The 22,096-nt window shown below is 43.9% G+C and overlaps 1 protein-coding gene across 1 annotated transcript in view; it reads right to left on the reverse strand.

The window, feature by feature from the left end:
• Positions 1–1,571: 1,571 nt before the first annotated feature.
• LOC140327353 (disintegrin and metalloproteinase domain-containing protein 33-like) overlaps positions 1,572–22,096 on the reverse strand; it is a 36,286-nt gene continuing 15,761 nt past the window's right edge. The window contains exons 3-23 of the mRNA XM_072406740.1: positions 19,604–19,677; positions 15,908–15,986; positions 15,125–15,201; positions 14,617–14,806; positions 13,945–14,010; positions 11,768–11,839; positions 11,507–11,673; positions 11,204–11,288; positions 9,882–10,024; positions 9,525–9,702; positions 8,712–8,801; positions 8,098–8,293; positions 7,894–8,002; positions 7,572–7,776; positions 6,507–6,584; positions 6,044–6,152; positions 5,332–5,470; positions 4,539–4,641; positions 3,865–4,110; positions 3,361–3,485; positions 1,572–3,252 (exon numbers count right to left, since the gene is read on the reverse strand). Coding sequence (XP_072262841.1) covers positions 3,195–3,252; positions 3,361–3,485; positions 3,865–4,110; positions 4,539–4,641; positions 5,332–5,470; positions 6,044–6,152; positions 6,507–6,584; positions 7,572–7,776; positions 7,894–8,002; positions 8,098–8,293; positions 8,712–8,801; positions 9,525–9,702; positions 9,882–10,024; positions 11,204–11,288; positions 11,507–11,673; positions 11,768–11,839; positions 13,945–14,010; positions 14,617–14,806; positions 15,125–15,201; positions 15,908–15,986; positions 19,604–19,677 — 2,589 coding nt within the window. The 3' untranslated portion in view covers positions 1,572–3,194. The remainder of the gene's footprint in view (positions 3,253–3,360; positions 3,486–3,864; positions 4,111–4,538; positions 4,642–5,331; positions 5,471–6,043; positions 6,153–6,506; positions 6,585–7,571; positions 7,777–7,893; positions 8,003–8,097; positions 8,294–8,711; positions 8,802–9,524; positions 9,703–9,881; positions 10,025–11,203; positions 11,289–11,506; positions 11,674–11,767; positions 11,840–13,944; positions 14,011–14,616; positions 14,807–15,124; positions 15,202–15,907; positions 15,987–19,603; positions 19,678–22,096) is intronic.

A 22,096-nucleotide genomic window follows, 5' to 3' on the forward strand; every position in this document is an offset into this window, starting at 1 on the left:
GCCAGTGATTTCACCTTGTTGTCATACAGCGCCCCCCGGAGGGATTTGCAGGCTTTAATTTATAAATTCCCTCTATCTGGCTCTGGATTGTTCTCTTTGCTTTCCTCAGGGTTTCCATTTCTTTTACAAGGGCCGGAATGTTCTGTGCTAGGCCCAGCCCAGGCTGGCAGGCTATTACTTTCTGCCCGGTCCCCTCTGCCGGGTGTTTGAATGTTGCTGGGTCCTCAGATGGACTGGAAGCCATGTCATGTGCTGCCCCCTTCCCACTTACAGGTGATGGATGGAACTGCGGTGATTTGTGGGTCGCTGACCCCATCTCAGACTGGAGCTTTGTACTGCTGGTTGTATTGGCAGAAAGCTGGGACGATTTCTGGGCTGATGGGGCCCCCGGAGCCGCATTTGTTGGCTTTTTTGTACTTTCAGCGCTGATTTTACTTTGCTTTGCTTAGCGCACCTGGCCGGTGGGGAGCAAAACTTTCAAACTCTCCTTTATTGTCTTTTGTACCAAGGAAATCCTCCTTGGTGTCTGAGAAATGGCTGCACTGTGCTGGGCCGGAGCTGCCCCTCCATCACCTGTCTGTGGGGTGGACTGACTCCGAGTCGCCCCCTGTGGGGTGGGCAAAGCTTTCTGTGCTGCCCCAACACTGCTCTGACCCGGCTGCTACAACTTCCCATCTGCTGCACAGGTTTATCCGATACATGTTCATGCTTCATACATCACATGACAAACATCTTTATCAGACATTTCCCAGCTTTCATATCAATACCTGGAGAATCTGTTATATGGAATCCATCACTAGGCCCAGAAGCCTGGGGCTTTCCTGGGGAACTTCCCCGCACAGGGCAGCCCAACATCAGAGAGAGAGGAGCACAGACCGGCCTGCAGCTGCTTCCTCAGAAGCCACACCCTGCACAGTACCACTTCTCTTGTCCTGTGCCCCAGGTGTAATTCTCAGTATCTGTTCCTTATGTATGGACTCTGCACAGTACCACTTCTCTTGTCCTGTACCCCGGGTGTAATTCTTGGTATCTGTTCTTAATGTGTATGGACTCTGCACAGTACCACTTCTCTTGTCCTGTACCCCGGGTGTAATTCTCGGTATCTGTTCATGTATGGACTCTGCACAGTACCACTTCTCTTGTCCTGTACCCCGGGTGTAATTCTCGGTATCTGTTCTTAGTGCAGTGTCCATACATACAGAATATCTTCCCTCCCCCGGATTCTTCCTTTACTTTGTCCCAATGCTGTGACCCACCCCTGTGCTTCTATCATTGTTGGTGGTTTTTTCCCACAAAGAGAACCTTATACCGGGTCTGAGCCATCAGCCTGAGATGTTTTCCAATAGTGTTGAATACCTGCATCCCCCGCCACATGCTGTGGTTCCTCCCGCCAGCCCCTGCTTTATTACTAGACACAGTAGGAATGTAGGCTCCATTGGGTTGAACCATTCTGCAAAGTGGGGGAGGCCAGTATTCTACAAACATTGCAGGAGCGACGCATTTGATTCTATTCCAGAAGCACAGTCTCTTTATTGTATACCAAATGCTAAAATTAAAAACTATCACACATCAACTGTATAAAAAAACTTTATTTTTTTCATAAAAGTAAAATTTTCAGTACCAAGCAATTAAATAGCAGTACAAAATCTTTGCACTTCCCGAGGAGATTTGGCTCAGACAGAGCACAAGCCTTGTAAACATTTCTTAATATTGGGGGGTACCTGGCAGTCCTGGGGGACAGGCTGGAGTCGGATACAGGAAATGAATTCTAGTAAGGAATGGGTTTCCTATGATTGGGCTGAGGATATCAGTGCAGACCCGCAGGATAGACAAAACAGACATAACGTTGGTACTCCTTGGATATCTCAGGCCAACCACCAATATGTCCAACTATAAACCTACAACCAATCACAGCTCAGTCCCACACTTTTTTTCTGTATTGACTACATTGCAATATAAATAAATAATTTCATGAAAACAATTTTATATAAAGGGTCAGATTATGTGATATTATTATAAACGATATAAATAGGTTTTGTTTCCAACCTTGTGTGTTCACTATCATTCCTATGAATAGAAACCTTGAAAAAAACTAGACATAGCACCAAGGCCCATAGAAGCTCTGCTGAGATCTCACAGCTTTTTCACAGTTTTATCAGATTCACCTTCATTATCTATCTTGATGAATAGAGGTTCGCAAGATTCATATTTCCTAAAATTTTGGAAATATTGTATGAAAACAATTATGGATTCACCTGTAAAGTGCTCCATTTATGTTCATTTCCATGGGCAAAGCAGATGTTTTCAATACTAATTTCTGAATTCAGAAGCCACGACAGATCGGAAGTCGTCCAATTGGCTGATCCATCAAGGACTCATCGGCAATTATATAGCATGCTTGGACAACACCATGAAAGTATACGTACATCGTAATTCCTCAACTAGACTCTTTGTAATGGGTTAACCTACCAAAGAGAAGGTCCTTCTGAGATGTTTACCCTCTTCTCTTTATATTCCAGAAGTCACATTCACTCAATTTCTGAAGGGTTTGTATGGGTGAATGTGTCAAGGATACCCGTAGTAGTATAGTCACGTTCTGGTAGACTTGTTCTTTTGATCTACTCATCCATGATAGCCTCTCGAAGCTCAAGTCCTGTAGAATGTGACTAACTCCTAGGAGAAGAAAAGAGAATCACTGGACGTTGCATGGTTGGAAATGATCAAAGACAATAATCACGGTCAATGCTTGAGGCCATGACTAGCACATGAGGAAAGGGAATGTCCATTCTTTTGGTCACAAGAGCATTCAATCTTCTAGAATTCTGTAGGATCCCATCAATGGTCCCACAAGTCTAGGTTGGCTTTGGGGAACAAACTTCCTTCTCAAAAGAAAACTTCCAGTATGGCAGACACCCCATCAAGATATCCATTGGTCACATCTGAAGTCATTATCCCTGGGTTAAATGCTATTATTACCGAGCTGGCTGAGAAAGCCAGGAAGACCAGGGGGTTCCTTCCAGTGCAGTACACCACAACATACTCTCCATTTCTCCGTTCTCACAGCAACGTCCATCCAGTCTGAGAATACGTCATTCAAAGATCTGAAGGAAGTCTTCTCATCCTTTTAGTGCAAATGTCAGGACAATTTCACTCCTGACTTTTGGTGAAGACAGTCAATACGAGTACCTTGGGTGTCATTGTTTCTGGAGGAACGCTGCTGCTGCTGCTTGAACTTTGCTTCCTGGCTTTGGCCTACAAAAAGTTACAAACCACATGGTGGGTCATGGTGAAGCTGATATATGACTTCAATACAGTGGCCCTTTATCAAGGCCATGTGGGGCGTATGAGTTTGGTACCTACCATTGGTGTCCTTTAAGCTGAGTAGCGGATTCGGTGGGTGGTTTGCTGGTGACTGGCGTCATGACCAGTAAACAGTCCTTCTTCTGGACTGGGTTTCCAGGCAGCGGCTTCCGTGGAGGATTCAGCTAAAGGACAGAACAGCAAAATTAGAAATTATTAATAATTTAAGGGTGACTGGAGAAAGGTTCTAATATCTATTCCTGAGATAGTTCAGGGATTAGTTCAAGGCCACCTTCAATCTTTGGCTTTCTTTCTTCCCCATGATAGGTTAGGAAGATCTAAGGGCTAAAGTCTTCAAGAGCTATAACAAAGTCCTGCCATCTTGGAGCAGGGGAGGGGGCGTACATCAGTACTGGGTCCTGATCAAAAAAACATTTGCAATGTTGGAACTTTTATACATGGAGGGGGGACAGGAAGTTTGAAAAGTATGGGGTCCCAAAGTGATGAAGGCCCTGCTTAGCCTCCCAAGGGGCTTTTCCCTTGATGAATGAATGGCCTGATTACCTGCGGAGTACGGGCAGGGCAGGTGGGCAGTGGTTTCTTTGGAGGTAGAAGCTTGACATGCTGGCTCTCCTGCTTTGCCACAATGATAGGGGATGATTTGGCAGGTGGCGGAGGCCTCGATGGTTTCAGCTGTATGAAGGATTTGGTGGTCTGGTTGGAAGGCGGGTGTAGAGGGCGCACGATATTGACCGGCTGTGAATTGCTTGCTGATGTACTGCTTTTACTATGAAAGACACTCCAGGAGCTCTGTGGAAATGGAAAAGTGACAACGCCAAAAATGAAACACATCACTCTCTGTATAAGATAGGTCAACCACTAATAATGCCGTACAACCACTGGGTGAGTCAAATACCTATTGTTTACCCATGTAGTGTCATAGGTTCTGGTGGGAGAAACCATTTGTCTGCAGCAGGGGGGTGAGCAATTCCCACACCGAAGTGTTTGATACTTATGGCAGCACCAAGAGGGCATTTCAAGACAATGGCCACCATTGCCTTTCCTTCTGCAATTTGCTGTTCTTCATCAAACATTTCACCCATAACCCACTTTTCATGGATCAGTCAACATTAAGTTTCAAGTTAAAATACACATGGCTCTTGGATTTTGCAAATATTTGCTTATATGTGGATCCATTAGTGAACATGATACGTTTTACATTCACTGTGTTATGTTACCTTCTGTGTGGCCGGTGGGGTAGTGGCTGGGGGAACTCTGTTTTGGGTAAAGATGGTTTTGGAGTGAGCGCGGGCCGGCCGCTGCCGAGGAGCGTTACCCATTCTGTAAGGAGACAAATCACCATTATATAGAGTTTAGTATTTCCATATAGAAGATCCAGGACATAGTTACGGGGGGTCTAGCTACACCTGGGCCCATGACCTACAGAGGGCCCATGTATATATTTTTACATACTTTTATAAAAAGAAAGCCACAGTCGTAAAATCTCCAAAACAGGTATCGGTGGAATAAAAGAGGGCATCATCTTGTCCCCATCACCACCCATGACCGTTCATTCTTGGATCCATCCCTTTATCACCTTTTGCCAATTCTACACCCCATACCCATCAAATTCCTGTCTGCCCACTTTCCATTCATACATTTTAATTATGTGAATTCAAAAAGAAAACTGTAATTACGACAATCTGCCCTTACTCTCTGAGGGGCAACTATCAGCCAGCATGGCACTCCGGATGGATGGGCATTCTACAATTCCAATAGCAGTACTGCCAGGGTTTCCACTCCTATTGTGGTAAAAGAGACTTAATCCGACACCATTAGCTGCCGTAATACAGCCATGCCCATCACCATGTGGACCTCGGGCTGAGATTTTGGCGGTTGACTAACCCCGCAGTAACAGGATGGACAGTTCTGCAGCTATAATTACATTTGGAGAGTGCAGAATCTTCTTTAGGCAAAGTGATGTCACGCTGATGACATCACACTTTTAGGGAAGGTGTAATCCCCCCTCACCTGCATTTGGCTTTGCTCTTCTTCATCCACTTGCTGAGCAGAGAATCTGGCTTTTTGTACCAGTAGTAGAAGCCATAGGCCGCCAGCGGGACGACAACCAGGAAGAGAAGCAGTAGGAAGACAATAAGGCCATCTGTAACTGGAGACGGGACAGGTGTTATTTTGGCTCACTGTCCTGTAGACTATATTGGGGTTCACTTTACACTATACATAAAATGATTAACAATTTAATGTAATTTTAAACTTTGTTTTTAATTTTCATTTAAAAAATCCCTGGTGACCCCGCTATGAAGATGCTTCCTTTAGACAACTTTTAGTACAGGGTAACAATGCTCTGTCCTTGTCCCTCTGTCCTCATCCTGAGTACAAATGACCAAATAAACTACCCAAACATGGTCCACTATTGTCTCCATCAAGAACCCAGTCAATAGTCACGATGTGGAGCCCCTGGAAGTCAAAACAGTATTTTTCCTCCATGTCCCAAACAGTAAACTTTCCCTTACTCTTTACCTGAGTCTACAGTACTTTTTCTCCATGTCCCAATCCTAACTTTTCCCTAACATTTTGCCTAAGTCTAACACTTAACTTTCTCCACACTCAAACCCTAAACCATCACCAAACTCTTAAAATTGGATATCACACAGAGTTTGCTCTGGACAAAGTGGAGATCTTCAGTTCTGCCACAATTAAACATTAAAAGAGACAAACTTACAGTCATCCGGAACGGGTCCGCTGTCCAAACTGCCACCTTGGCCAGACTTGTCACAGTTTGGAGGTGCCCAACCAGCGTGACAATGGCAGTGCTTGTTACTATTGCACACCTAAAACAGTAAAAGTAAGGGAAGAGGTCAAGGCACAAAAAATGTTAGTGGATCCTTTAACCCCATCAAAACTTTCAGCTATAACGTCATCCTAACAGCTGCATCTCAAAGTCCATGGAAACTTTTCAGGATTCACTGTCTGCTCACAACTACTTCCATCCAAACAACAACACCATATACCATGGAAATGTCATTGCTAAACACCAACTTACAGGAACAACCCTTCTGATCAACCCACAACCTTTTAATTCCAAGAAACAGCTGTGTCTCCAAGCAGAGTTCCCAGAAAGGCTTTGTGATTTATCGTATGGATCATATGGATTTCCTGCATAATGTTAAGGCCACATAACTCACCCCATGTCCATTGCATTGAGATAAACACTGGTCTAGTTGGAGGAAGGAAGCGTTTTGACACTGACGATCACGACATACCTGAAACCAGACAAGAAAAGATAAAATAGGTTCCTTTTGGATATATAAAATCTTTTTATAAGGTATCTACTCTACGTTCATGCAGGCTTTCATTTATGAAGGACATAGTTGGTCTTGTTTCGCTGGTCTAGGTCTGTAATGCTGATTGCTAAAGGACAAGTCTTTACTTGTGGCTTTCAAAGTTCCTTGAAGAAGCCTTTTAAAAGTGTGGTAAACAATTTCCACATTACTAAAAAGTTCCATTTAATGTGACTAATTACTAACAATTCTTGGTTCATACAGCTAGGACCTCCATTCCTGGACCATTACGGAGCCTCACCACAGGCAAAGGTTGTCTATAGATATCCACAATGGTCATGACATCTCCACCCATGGTCTATAAGAATTATGTTATGTTGTTTCTTTGGTCAAATGAGACCTTAGGAATACATTGCTGTCTTTATTTTTAGTCAAAGACCAACCATACCCATAAGAGAACACCAGATGGTAATGTGAATGACCTGCTAGGTCTTTGGCTTCGGTGAAGAAAGTTACCATGATTCCTGTCCTGTTTAAATGATACAATCATTATAGAGACCATCGATGGTGTTGTGTCCATCTCTGGATCTAAAATTATATTAAATGATGGGGTAATCCATTTATATGTTAGTGATACCTGCATCATTGCCTTGTGGGGTGAAGGCTTGAACTAATATGGAAAATTCCAGCTACTGGGGTCTTACAAACTTCAAAGGACATTCAGACTCTCAAATCCAAATGTTAAATTGTCCACTATGTAGTATCTTCTAATACGTTTTACATGCTTCATTTTTTATACCATTGGTCTCTTGCAATTATGAATATTCTAACTCTCTATATTGTCCTCCTTGACCGTTGACTCTTATGAGTATTTGCTAATCACCAATGTTACCTAGACTACAAGCCCAACCAAACTGGCTGGACAACCTCTATTTTGAGGTCTGTCCAGACTTGAACCTCCAGGCTCACCATGCCGTCTCCACACTTGGTTCCCGTCATTACAAGACCCGGATCAGAGGAGTCTCCTTCATCTTCTTGTACCGAATAGGAATGCGTCCCACGGCACTTCACCTCATAGCCGTCAACATTTATGGTGGTGTCCATAGAGACCGTGTTGTCCTTCTTGGGTCTGTCGGCGCTACTTTGGCACTGGATTTTACCACACTTGGCATCCCTAGTTTCAAAGACAGAAGAATTCGTAATTTCCAATAGTATGGAATGGAGCCCTAAAAGAGCTTCAAAATAGAGCTAGTGGAGGCATCTGTTGAATCAGGAACCAGTCCTAACTTACTGGGGTCTGCACTTTACAAATTGGCCGTGTGCGTCTTTCCCGCAGTTTCCGTATCGGTCTCCAGCCTTGTTCACGTCAATGAAGCAAATATCAGGGGCCGGTCGGGCACCTGGAAAGAATAAGAAGGTTTATATAAAGATTTCTCACTGGTAGGTTCTAATTTTTTAACTAAACAAATTCACTCATTACATGTCATTCACATACCCGAGCCCCACAGGTGAACGCACTGCTGCTGGTGGGTCAGGCACATGCCGTTCATACAGTACGCCTCTCCATAGGCGCAAGGAGACCCGTCCATCATGTAGACGTTGGCAGGGCAGAAGGCGTTGTCCCCCCGACAGAATTCTGGCAGATCGCATCCCCCTGCCTTCTCCCGACAGAGAGTTCCCGCTGATTTCAACTAAAGAAGAATTTCAAATTCAAGTTGTAAGACTATGAACATAGAAATACCCAGACGCACAGAACCATTTTAGAAAACTGGTTGGTCCAGGGCTAAGATCCCATGAGTGGGGTTCCAATCTAGAGGTCAGGCAATGCCAATTGGCACCATAAAGCAAAGCTCCATAAAACAAATGTGAGCTATTAAGATGAAGAACTTGACCATTCATGGTGCCAGTGGTAAAAGGAAAGAGCGTCAAACAACCTAGTGGCAACCATGGACATCCAATTAGGTACGTTTATTCTATTAGCTAATATCTATGATTTTGTTGGCTATACATTGTAGTTAAAGTATAAGTGTCTAATGTAATAATAGAAGCACATAGAATGTCTATAGCAAGGGCTTCCAATGTCAGCCATGCCCTGGATCGGGTCCTTACCTTACAGTTGGAGCAGCATTCCCCATGTGCGCACTGCGCCCCCTCCTTTAAGGTGCAGTCTTTGGCGTTGCAGCAAGGATTGGTACATTCCTGCAAGGTAGGAAAAGTGGTTTGTGAGTTTATCGACCCCCCAGTCAGGCAAAAACCTTGTATTCATTAGTACAGCCAATGATAACTGCCAGCCAACGGGAACACTGTCTGCAGTATGCGTTACCCTCTGGGAGCCAGTTGCTAAGGTTCACAGAATGCATAATTCCTATTGGCTAGTAATAGTCTCTGGGGCGGTACCGTCAATGGGAATACTGCGTGCTGTGTATATGAGTAATAGGGCTCCCCCTGGAGTCAGTTCTGAGATTCACTTTATTGAGTTCCCAGTGAATGGGCTTGGTGAACTTCAAAGTTTGCTTAACATGTGGTTAGGTCAACTGGCTTGTCCCCCAAAAATTGAACATAGGCTGTGTTAAAGACATTAAGTATGACTATGGTAAGCACATTAGATTGTGAGCTCCTTTGAGGGACAGCTAATGCCATGATCAGGGACTTTGTACAGCGCTGTGTAATATGTTGGCGCTATGTAAATACTGTGTAATATTAATAATAAGGTCACATCATCTTTGCAGAAAAAAAAAGGGTCCGCCAACCTGAACTCCTCTCCTTTAAATCCATATTGTGGCAAAATGCCTTATGATCATGTGAAAAGCACTGGAAATGCTGATCTCCATTTTCTATATATTACAAATGCCATAATAATAATACCAAGCCATGGATTTGAACCCAAACATAAAAAGTACAGCAGAACATGAGAGGACGTACCTCTGGTTCTCCGCAGTCACATTGTTCTCCTTCCTCCAGAAAGCCATTTCCGCACTTTTTCCCCATCACCAGATCATTGGTGTTGGGCATGTTGTACAGGCACATCCCTCCGCCTTTCCGGAAGTAATTGCGCAGCTGTTCCTGGCTGCATGAGCTGAACTTACGTGGAAAGGGATGTCTATGGCGAGAGGAACAGAAGAAGAGCTGATAAAACTCAGAGAGGACATCTGACATACAACCTTTGCTATAGCACATACAGGATTCCAGAAATATAGATATCTGCATATGGAATACAATCCTGGAAATATGAAACAGCAATAATATACACTGGTTCTTCCCAAGTTCCCCTTGACTTACCCTGTGGCAGCGGCCATTATGCACCCGCCTTGCTCCGCGGTTGCTTCCTTACAGCAGTACTCTTTGTCATGACTCATTCCAAAATTGTGTCCAATCTCATGAGCCATTGTGGCTGCTGCACCAATGGACAGTTCAGAGTGATCCTTCCATGACCAAAAAACAAATGTCATCCACAACCTTGCAGTGTTCCATAATTATTTAAGAGCTAAGAAACCAGAATAGGGATAGGACACAAGGATTAGGATAGAACAACAAGGTATAGGAGACCAGGATAAGTTTAGGATGCCAGGATAAGGATAGGACATCAAAGTAAAGACAGAAAGCTAAAGTAAGTATTTGAAGCCAGGGTAAGAATAGGATGTTAAGATAAAGCTAGGACATCAGGATAAGTATAGGATTCAATGGTAAGGATAGGATGCCAGGGTAAGAAGAGGATACAAGGGTAAGGATGGGACTCCAGGGTAAGGAAAGGATATCAGGATACGTGTAGAATACCTGGGTAAGTATAGGACCCCAGAATAAGAATAGCAGGCAGAGATAAGTATAGGACCCGAGAATAAGGATAAGGCACCAGAATAGGGATAGGACACTAGGAAACATTTAGAACAAGAATATAAGGGCCAAGATAAAGATAGGACAAGGGGGGTAAGGATAAGATGCCAGGATAAGGATAGAATGCCAATGATGGGATAAGACACCAGAATAAGGATCAGAAGCCAAGATAGGTATGGGGTGCAAGGGTAAGAATAGGATGCAAGGATAGGGATANGACACGGGTAAGAATAGGACGCCCGGAAAAAATAGGATGTCAGGGTAAGGATAAGGTACCAAGATAAGGATAGGACACCGGGATAAGAAAAGGATGCCAGAGTAAGGATAAGACACCAGAATAGGGATAGAACACGAGGATAAGGATAGGAAACCAGGGTAAGGATAGGACACTGGGGTAAGGATCAGAAGCCAAGATAAGGATAGGACCCCAGGAATAGGATAGGACACCGGGGTAAAAATAGGATGTCAGGGTAAGGATAAGATGCCAAGATAAGGATAGGACACCAGAATAAGGATAGGAAACCAGGGTAAGGATAGGACAGTGGGGTAAAAAAAGGATGTCAGGGTAAGGATAAGATGTGAAAATAAGTATAGGATGTCAGGGTAAGGATAAGACACCAGGATAGGAATAGGTTGTCAGAATAAGGCTAGGACACTAGGATAAGGATCAGAAGCCAAGATAAGTATAGGAGCCCAGGAATAGGATAGGACCTCAGGATATTCCCGATATATATCCTTTATTATGGAGACATGTACTGTCACAAACTTACCATACTGACACCACCAGAGTTCTCCATTGTGCACATCCCTTCCAGCGGGGCCATCCCAATGGTTGTTCCTCGGAACGTCACTCCACTAAAACACATAATAACACAATATCTATATAATTATCACTAATATTTTATCTTGTTTTGTCTATTATGTGGTTTGCACCATCCCTGGTCTAAGTTCCTGGGTTTGTATACTTGCTATACCCAGGAGATGTAGTAAGCCAGCGGGTAGGTGAGTCCTCCTATAACCGGAGGGCTTTATTCCTATAGAATAGATTTTTACTGGTGTGACATTATACTGACGTGATGAGCTGGGCATTGTCGTGCTTCTTCCTGCTCCTCAGCTTCTGTTTCCAGGTCAGGAAGGTGCGCAGGCTGTAGTTGGCGTCATCCCGAATATCACACTGGTCACCGGCCGTCCAAACCTCCAGGCCAATCAGGGCCACCTTGATGTTCATGGACATGTAGAACTGTGTGGGAGGTAATGGAAGACAACTTTAGATTGATATTATCCAAATCAGAAGTTCTCTTCTCACCCTTCATCTCTGACGTCTCTGCGCTCACCTTGTCCACGAAGTTGGAGATCTCCATGATGCGATGTTTGGTCTTTCCCAGGTCCATGTTCTGTTTTCTGTACTGTCAGCCACAGAAATATTGGTTAGATTTAAAGAAACCCTTACAATTATTTTTGGGTCTTAAGGAACCCTACTAACACCAATTTTTGGAGGTCAATAGGAAAAAAGATTGGAGGCCACTGGGAGAAACTTGGTAGTCAAACACATGGAACGCCAATCTCATATGGAACCACGGATCCATTAAGAGGAAATCCCGGCCAAACATGGTGGAAAATTGGAGTCGTTCTATCAAATTGTGAACAATTTCTAAAGATACATCCATGAAATGTGAATTGAAAACTGAAGCTTTACGGCCAATCGAATTTCTCAATGGTAGATTTGTATCACTTGTTACAATCACTTCCAATTATATTATTCAAAAGCTCATTGAAAGTGGATACAATTGTCTGCAAATGGAGGTATATGGTCTCATGTGATAAAAGGAGAAGGTATCGGGAGAGGAGTGAAAGAGGGGAGAAAAGGGGGGGGGGGTCTGGGAAATTGATAGGAAGTGAAAGAGGGGAGAAGGGGGGGGGGGGGCAGAGGTAGGTGGAGGGAAAGGGAAAGAAAGTGAGTGAGAGACAGGTCGGTAGGGCGGAAAAAGTGAAAAAGGATGAGAGGAGTAAATAGGAGGCGTCAAGAAAGGGGGGATAAAAGGCCGGGGGGGGGGGCAAGAGAAAAAGGAGAAGGAGTAAAAGAGATGTGTAAAGGAGTGGAGAAAGTAAGACAAAGATGGAAATGGGTGAAATTAAGGTTAAAAAGAAGGAGGAGAGTAGAGTAGGAGAGAGACAAGGAGAGGAATGAAGAAGGGGAGAAAAAGGGAGAGGAGCGGGAAGCGAGAGGAGTATAGTGGAAGTGAGGAGGAAGAGTGAAATGGGAAAGAAAAAGAAGAGAGGAGTGGACTAGGTGATAGAATGGGAAAGAATGGAGAAGGGGTGACAGGGATTGAGAGAGGAGAAGAGAAAAGGAAATTAGGAGAAAACAGTAGGGAGAGGAGAAGGAAGGTGACAGAGCGAGAAAGGAGTAAAAAGGAAAGGAGTAAGACAGAAACAGAAGCATGGGGGAGAAGTGGAGTAGGAAATAAAAAGTGGAAGGGGTGCGTAGCGAATTAGGGGAGAAAGTTATGGAGAAGAGAGAAGGAATGGCAACGAGAAGATGAATGAGTTAGGAGAACAAATGAGGGAAAGAGAGGAGAATAGAAAAGAAAAAAAAATAGAGAAAAAGAAAAGGAGAGGAAGAGAAATGGGGAGAAGGGTGAAAAAAGCCAGGGAAAGAGAGGGATGGAACAGGAGAGGAAAAGATTGAGAAAATGGAGTAAGAGATAGGAAAAGGAGTAAATCAGGGAGAGGAGTGGAATAGGAGAGAAAGAGAAGAGAGGAGCAGAATAGGTAAGAAACAGAGTAAGATGGGAAAGGAATGGAGTAAGGAAGAAGGAGGTGGAGGGTAGAGGAGAATGAGAGAAGGAAAGAAGCAGGTAAGTAAATTAGGAGAAAAGGAGATGGCAAGGAAAGAAAAAGAAGGAAATACTCAAAGGAGGGGAGTGGGAGAGAAAAATATGGAGAGGAGGGGGTATGGGAAAAGTAAAGGAAGAGTAATGATGAGTAACCAAGGAAAGGGAGCAGAGAAGAGTAAAGAAGAAAGAAAGGAAGAGGGGTGGAGAAGGAGAAAAAGAGAAGAGAAATGGAGAAGAAAAGAAACAGAAAAGAGAGGAGTAAAAAAGGAGAGAAAGCAATTGAGTGGAAAAGGAATGGAATATGAGAAAAGAAAGGAGAGGAGTGGAGTAGGAAAGATACAAAATAAAGGAGAGGAATGAAGCAGAAGAAAGAAAAAGGGAAAGGAGTTAACTAAGGAAGGGAGGGAAAGAGAAGTGGAGTGGAGAGAAAGAGAAAGTAAAGTAGGAGAAAAGTAAAGAAGAAATAGGAAGGAGAGGAGATGAGAATATAGAGAGGACAAGCACAGAGCAGATGAAAGATGGAGATGTTAGTTGTCTTCTCTAATATTACTATTATTATTAATATTAATATTTTTAATAAACAGGATTTATAAAGCACCAACATATTATGCAGCGATGTACATTAAATAGGGGTGATACATATTCTCCTCCTCTGTAGCTCTGTACACACTCACCATGGAATGGTCAGCGACTATATACAGCTCCATATACTTCTGAGCTCCCCACACATTCCTCTTCATCTGCAAAGAACACAGAGATGTCAGACACACAGATCATATCATTGTAACAGACAGTGCACTATACTAAATGACCACAAGATGGCGCTACAACCCAGCCAGAACAATAGATCGATGACATAGAGCCCAGTACTGCTCTGAAAATGCTGCCTGCCTGGGATCCTCTTCTGATCCTCTGGCTTTAATACCATTTGTGTTATTTACTTAAAAATTCAGTCATTATGGTTGGAATTTCTGATCTGCAGACTTATAAAAACATTAAAGCCGTGTTTAGACAGACCTCGCACCTAACACCACTCCCCCCCTCGGTTTTTAATGTACAGGTAATATCTTTCTGTACAGGCTCCACCCCCTTTATTGACAAGCAGGTAATATGTACCTTGCTCTATTACCTGGCTATGTTCCTGCCCACCTGGGAATTGTGTGTGTTCATAAAATACTGTTTGAGCCTGAGAGAGTCTTGTGACTCCTCTCATCAGACCCTTTATTTCAGTTCACACACTCTGTTTAAATACAAACACAGGCTGAATTCAATTTTTAATATTCAAATATGTTGGAGACACTTCAGCTTGCCCCAGATCAAGAATCACCCCAAAGAAGAAGTCTTACCCTGTGATGGCCCGGTGGGGATGTGAATTCACTGAGGTGAGAGGTGGAGGTTGATGAGTGATGGCCATGGCCGCAGTCCCCACCTTTAATAGGTAGGTGTTCTGTGCGGTACAGCATGTGGCTCCTGGGGCCCGGCGCTGCCAGCGGATGGAGGTAGAAGCTGTTGTTGGTGTCCAGGACAATCAGACCACTGAGAAAACACTAGAGGGGTCACCGGCAGGAGGAAGGAGGTTCTGATTCCTCTATAAAGATGGAATTATTCAGCAGGGAGCACTCCCCAACCAGCAGCACGGGAGTGCTCCCTAACAATGAGCATCCAATGGGAGTGCTCCTCACATTTATTATTGAAACTGTTGGCCAAGGGAGATTTATCATTTATATAGTGGTGGATCCATCAACCTATGTATGGTCACCATAACCCTTCTATGGTTTTCCCAACCCCAAGAACTCATCCACCACTTTAATATTCTCCAAATCAATGATGACTCATTTCCAGACCCAAAATTACCTGATCCCTTCACAGGTGCTGAGGGCCACCGAGGACTGCTCATTTCCCCGTACCCGGCCGTGGTAATAGCAGTGCTCCTATGGGGTACAGAACAAAGTGTGTTAGAGAGCTGGGTAGAAGGAAGACAATAATGGTCTGCAGATCTCATCATCCTTTGAGGATATCAAGAGTTTGTCTGGTGAATGATGCGGTAGGATGATCACCAATATCACAAAGCCTGGGACTCACACAGATACCCCCACCCACCCATTCACTCAATGAGGACTTCCAGTTCAGCACAGATGGAAGACTTCTCCAAGGTCTTCAACTTCCAACCTTTCTCATTCGGGTTGGGCTTTCTGGGCTGAATAAGGAAATATTGCCTGAATACTAAAACCTATTGAGGGTGCCAAATGGGTTATTACTAATTCCAAATCTCAGGATCAGATCTTGATCTCATGATAGATCTCGGACATACTTTGGATGTGAAGGACTTCATAGAAGAATCCCACCAAACACGGAACACCCCCGTTCAGGAAACATTAGCTGGCCTTTTTACTGTTTGGGTTTTTGATGGACTCGGCACTAGGTCCTCATTATATGGTATAATGTGAATCTGTAAATCCACCCCTGTACAGACACCAAATAACCCCAAGTCTTCTACTGGGTGCCACCATCTTGGTTGTGATGGTAATTACCCCAGCAGACTCAATCATTAGAGTATTCCCCCCAACTCTTCTTTTATATCCCAGCATGTCTCGTGTAGCAACTACAGATATCACAATAGGAGGACATATTCCTTACCATGTGGTTCGGGGTCACCGTCACCATCTCACCATCTGGGGTATAATGCGTCTCGGTGAATCCGGGAGATAGCAGGAGGCTGCGGGAAGAAAGCCAATGGTTAATAATCTTTCTTGTAGATATACAGATCTCAGATGAGCCTAATAACCCCGAATCTGATATTGTCTCACATTCCGGCCTGTAATTGGTTATTGGCTTGATGCCCCGGGGTGAGAGGTGATGACAAAGACAAGAGATATAAGACAGATTCTCACTTTGTCTCACAGAGCTGGCGTACAATCAGCAACATCTGTTACTGAGGAGTCTGCTGTTTGTTATATAAACCACAGATTGGGTTATATAAGGCATTGCTTGAGTTATATAATGTTTTCCTGAAAAGCCTAGCATGGACCTGGGCTTTAACCAAGTAGAGAAAACCAATAGGTCCAATTTAAAGTCCACCCCCGCGGAACCTGTCCATCATTACCCCCTAGGAGCCAAGAGAACTCTGGAGGAGCATGAGACTCCTCCCCTTCCCCTTATTGGTCAGACCTGGTGGCCAGTGATTGGCTGCTGGTCTTTCTTGGTGGATGTATGAAGCAGCAGTGCTGTGAGCAAAATCCCCAGCCATAGTCGCCATTAAAGCAAATCCGTTGTACTGCCCCATGTGATCATAGCCCGCATTTACTTACAGTACATATTGTCCCCCCAGAGAATTGTGGGGTGCCAATCAGACCCACGGGGACAGCTGTGTGCTTATAGGAACCTATCACTGACTTTACACTGGGCTCCTATACAGTGGGCACCTACACACTTAGCACCTATACATTGGAAATCTTTTTTTAATGGGCACCCATATACGGGTCACCCATATACCTCTTACCTTTACACTAGGTACTCGCACATTGGGCACCCATACTGGGTACCTATACACTGTCACCTATATGCTGGGTACCTATACAGTAGGTACTTGTATATGAGGCAACTATACACTAAGCACTAATACAGTAGGTACCTATATATGAAGCAACTATATACTGGGCACCTATATAACTGGGCATCTATATACTGAGCACCTATACAATGGGCAGCTATATACCAGATACTTTCACACTGGCCATGATACACTGGGCACTCATATACAGGGCACCTACATATGGGGCACAATACACTGCCCAGCTATACTTTGACTCTGGGCACCTATACACTAAGCATGTATACACTGGGCACACATATACTGGGCACCTATACATTAGGCACCAATACATGGGACATCCTTGCACTAAGCATGTACACCAACCCCCCATATACAGGGCACCTATACATTGGACACAAATACATTGGGCACCTATTAACTGAGCATATATACACTGGGCACCCATATACAGGGCAACTATACACTGGGCACCTATAAACTGAGCATATATACACTGGGCACCTTTACACTGAGCACCTATATACAGGGCACCTATACAGTAGGCACCAATACACTGGGCACCTATACACTGAACATGTATACACTATGCAACCCATATACAGGGCACCTACACACTGAGCACCTTTACACTGAGCACCCATATACAGAGCACCTATACAGTAGGCACCAATACCCTGGGCACGCATATACAGGGCAACTTTACACTGGGCACCTTTTTCACTGAGCACCCATATACGGGGCACCTATACACTGGGCACCTTTTTCACTGAGCACCCATATACAGAGCACCTATACAGGACACCTTTACACTGGGCACCTATACAGTAGGCACCAATACACTGGGCACCCGTGTATACAGGGCACCTATACTTTGGACACCCTTAGTAAGTATACACTGGGCTTCCACACCCTGGACACCCATACAGTGGGCACCGTCCTCACACTGGGCACCCATCCATGTTCTGTTCCATGGAATTATTGTTGGTTTTTATAACCCGTCTGAGAAATGGCATTTCCTGCAGAATAAATGACCTGAGACAGGACAAAGTAATGAAATATTTGGGTGAACACATTACAATTTACAAGAGAGATGAATTTATTGTGTGTTTTGGCAGAGAAGGAGGATTTGTATGCAGGGGATGTGTTGCTGGATGCGTCGGGGCTGCAAAGACATGACTTCAGCCAGAGAAAATGCAGCGCCTGGGCCGCCATGAGTGCAGGATTTACCCCTTCCTATCCAAGGACTTGTAGGAGACGATGTTCTCCGGGGATGTGCTTGTTCCTGGATTTAGGATTTTTATCTCCATGTTGGGGGTCTCAGGGCTTACACCCCAAATCTCAGGGTACCCAGATCAGGTGGTGGGCTGTTCAAATAGCCCCTCTGGACCTTCAGAACCCTAAATCCCTTCCTGTTTTTCAGTTCCCTGTTAGAAGGACTGACCTCCAATGCTTTAACCCCCACTACCTTTCCCAATCAGAGGGCCACCGGGTCCCCAGTAAAGGCTGGACCCATTTTTCCTATTTTTACATGAAAGTTACCATTTGTAATGATCCCCTTCTGGCTCCATAGGGTAAAGTGGGTCCAGCAAAAAGTTTGTGTGTTACGTGTGATGGTGATCATCAAATCTGATTGGAGATAATATAACATTTTTTAAACTATCCATATCCTGGGGCCATTAGCTTTGTAAATTTTATGTTTAATCGGTAAGATTATTACAGCAGGAGATGGAACAACCGGGGATTTCTAGGACAGGAGGCTGTGATCCTGATTTATTGGCTCGTCATCCTTTCCCTGGAAATTAATTTATATATTGGCAGTAATGGACAGCTTTGGTAACCATTAAAAAAAAGAAAACAAGACAGATTGTCCCGACGAGACCCGGTCACCGGCCAGTCAGGTTTATGGGGCCCCCAGAGACAGCGCAGATGGAGAACCCTTAAACAAAAGTCTTATTATCAAGCGGCCCACTTCAACTTCCCACAGATGGTTTTGTTTAAGCCAAAGCGTCTCTTCTCCCAGACAGTAATAGGATCCGGGCCCGTGATGGGCACCTCCAGACCCGCAATACACTGCCGAGAAGATGAATCTGCAAAGTCTGCACAGACCGGAGGCCCAGATCTTATTACTGCTGATTCTGGTCCCATGAACTCTCCAACTACACCAACTATGAAAAAAAAAGGTCCGGAAGGGGACACAAAGGGCTTGGGAATGAAGGGGTTATGTGGCCTTTTTAATGAATCATTTGCCCTTTTATCTTCTCCTGGTTCTAGGAATTGCTCATCGTTTCTTCATTGGTACACTAGGCAGAGGAAGAAGAACCATAAATATCCTAATATAGAAAAAAGAATTCCCATTGGAATACATTGAAGATCAAAGTTGGGGACAAATATATGAGCAATTTCCAGCCAGTTCTTCAGAGTTCTACTTTGTTTTTGGAAAAATAATGTGATATTTGCAGCTTTTCTGCACTTTTACAAATCTCCAATCTCGCAGTGTGCGGACTTCGGCACAAACCTCCCCGTGATCACGTCCTGTCTAGGCCTCACTCCAAGACACAGGCTGGATGTAGGCGGGAGAGAGACGGATCCATTACGGTCGGCTCAGGACACGGAGAACTGCGAGCGGGTGAAGCTTTGGGCCTGAGCGAGAGTGTCCCCTGGACAGGAAGTGGGGGAGAATTTACCCACAGGGGACCCCTTTCATCAAAAAAAAACAGGCAGAGCTTCTAACTTTTTGGAGTTTCCACTGCAACACAAATGTAGATGACAACAACACTTACCGGTTCCTTTCCACTTCCAGAATGAGTTTCCTTCCTTCTGATGTTACCAGGATCTCTCCCCGATCTGGAATCATCTATTAAAAAAAGAAACATTTAATGAAATGTAAAGCAAGGCTAATATTACAACAAAAATAAAAGAAGAACTTTGATGTTGTTGGACTGATTTTACCTATTATTAGTTGTGGACACTGTACTGCAGCCCTGGCACCGGCCATCAATTCCCAGCTGTCAAAATAACAGCCAGGATATGCTGTGTAAATGCTGCAGCTTTAATGGAACCTTGTGACAACATGTTTATTCACAGAGACATACAAAGTAACATTTGTTTATTTTGTATCCACTTTGTTTCATTCATTAGCTGAGCTTCCACTCTGACCAACCAAACAACAAAACGTTTTGTTTTTTTACCTCTTAAAGGGGACCTTTCATTCCACTGAATGACCAGTGACCCAGAAAATGGCCTGGTGTGGCTTTTTGGGAAATTTGGCCCGTGTTGTACTTGGCTCTACTTGATAAGTAAAAATAGTTTAACTTTTTACTTTTCAGATATGTATTTTACTGACTTCTAGTATAATAAGTGATATGGGGAGGGGCCCCTAGTTTATCCTATTTGTTTTCAGTTTAACTTCTTGCTCCCCTTCCCCCCCAGGAAATAGGAAAAAAAGTTTTAAAAACTGGTAATAAAACGTTCACATCCTCCCTGACCTTGTGATTAAGGGCATGTGATCATAATTGTAGAAATGCAAAATTTCGCTGCATAAGCCCTAGGGAATTATTTATTTTCTGACGAATAGCAGGGTCATAGCAGATGAAAAATAATATCATATATTTAAAGAGAAAGAGAATGTATTATTTATGACAACCTAAAGACCGTCATCAACAAAATCATGAGATTCACCAAAAAATCCTTCTATATTTGTCCGCTCTGACACAAAACTCATAGACAAGTGTCACCCCGGGTGTACAATGACCGAGAGGTGCGACCACAGGGCAGACCCCTGTCATTGCAGACCCCCGTCCACACATTCTCCTTGTCTCTAATATTTATTTCCTCCCATTCCCCCGATCCGGCCACCTTCCCTGTGACTATTTATACCTAGAAGTGTGAATGAAATGCAGGAATAACAATGTCTTCCCACAATCCCGCAGTATAAATAAAGCCTCCCCCTTTGCTATTTAGGGACCGTTGTGTTTTCTTTACTATTCTGGGCACCAGATGGCAGAGATTATCCAGTCTGGGTCTGCTTGATGACAACATCCAGGTCCCCTTGCCTGAAATACAAGACTACACACAGCCAAGACCCCGGGATGGTCTGAGGTACACAATGGAGGATTAGCACTTTTGTTTGGGGGCCCTTGGCTCTATCGGGCATCTGGGCACCGTCGGGGGTCACATGGCGTCACGCTATTCCTTTGGAAAATGTTGTTGTTTTCAGACACTTAATGTACAGCACTGCATAATATGTTGGCGCTATATAAATCCTTAATATTAATAAATCTGGCCTGGCAGCCGTATTTGATCAATGCCATGTTTACAATGATCTCACAGTTCTGTTCTTTCCCTCCATGCACCATTGGCCTCAGACCCCAAGAAATGACCAACGTTTAAACTAAAGAATAAGCCATGTTCAGTTACTTCCTATCCCAGGGTGACAACGCTGCTTAGGTATTGATACACTACAAATAATGTTGTCACCCTAGGACAGGATGTGTGTTATTGGCAGGATCATGTTGAAGAATATTAATAAGGACTGGTAAGCTGCAGTATTTTTTACTGAACCAACTGTAACAACCTAAAATAATGACTTCCTGTAAACACTTTCAGTATGTGTCACCACAGGGAACGTGGTGAGCCATATACCAGGGTTCATGCACGTACACCGCCACGCATTACTGGCTGCAGGGACGGGGGTTGGGGAGACATGCAACACACGCCTATAACATGACAAGGCCACAGATTTGGTTGTTTTTTTCTGGGCCAATAAGAATGCTTGATTTTTTCTGTTTTATAGGGTGCAAACCTGCTGAATTCTACATTACGGAGAGAAAATTCCACTGTGACCGCATACAGACTCCAATGCTGCCCACAAAGTCAAAGTTTTACTTTCAGATCATTTTTTTGGAAGATTGAATTTCAGCAAATTAAGCCATTGCAGGTGCTGGGGGGTAATAATAATCCAGAAACATCTGAGATGCAAAGGATTATGGGAAATCTTCTATCCTACAGAAATAATAATTGCAGTGCAAGGAATGCATACAACACCGTCCAATCAGAGCTCATTGCAGATAGAACGCCTCCCCATTCGGTTTAATGGAAGTAGCTGGCCAATCAAGGACAGGCAGAAGCTACATGAGTACAGAGAGCGGTGCTCCGATTCATTTGAATGGGGGAGTTGGGGAGAACAGTTGGGGAGATCATCACTTGTCTTATTCTAGGATCATCACTTGTTATATTCTAGGATCATCACTTCTCATATTCTAAGATCATCACTT

This window comes from Pyxicephalus adspersus, chromosome 3 (assembly GCF_032062135.1).
Source record: "Pyxicephalus adspersus chromosome 3, UCB_Pads_2.0, whole genome shotgun sequence".
Classification (NCBI taxonomy): domain Eukaryota; kingdom Metazoa; phylum Chordata; class Amphibia; order Anura; family Pyxicephalidae; genus Pyxicephalus; species Pyxicephalus adspersus.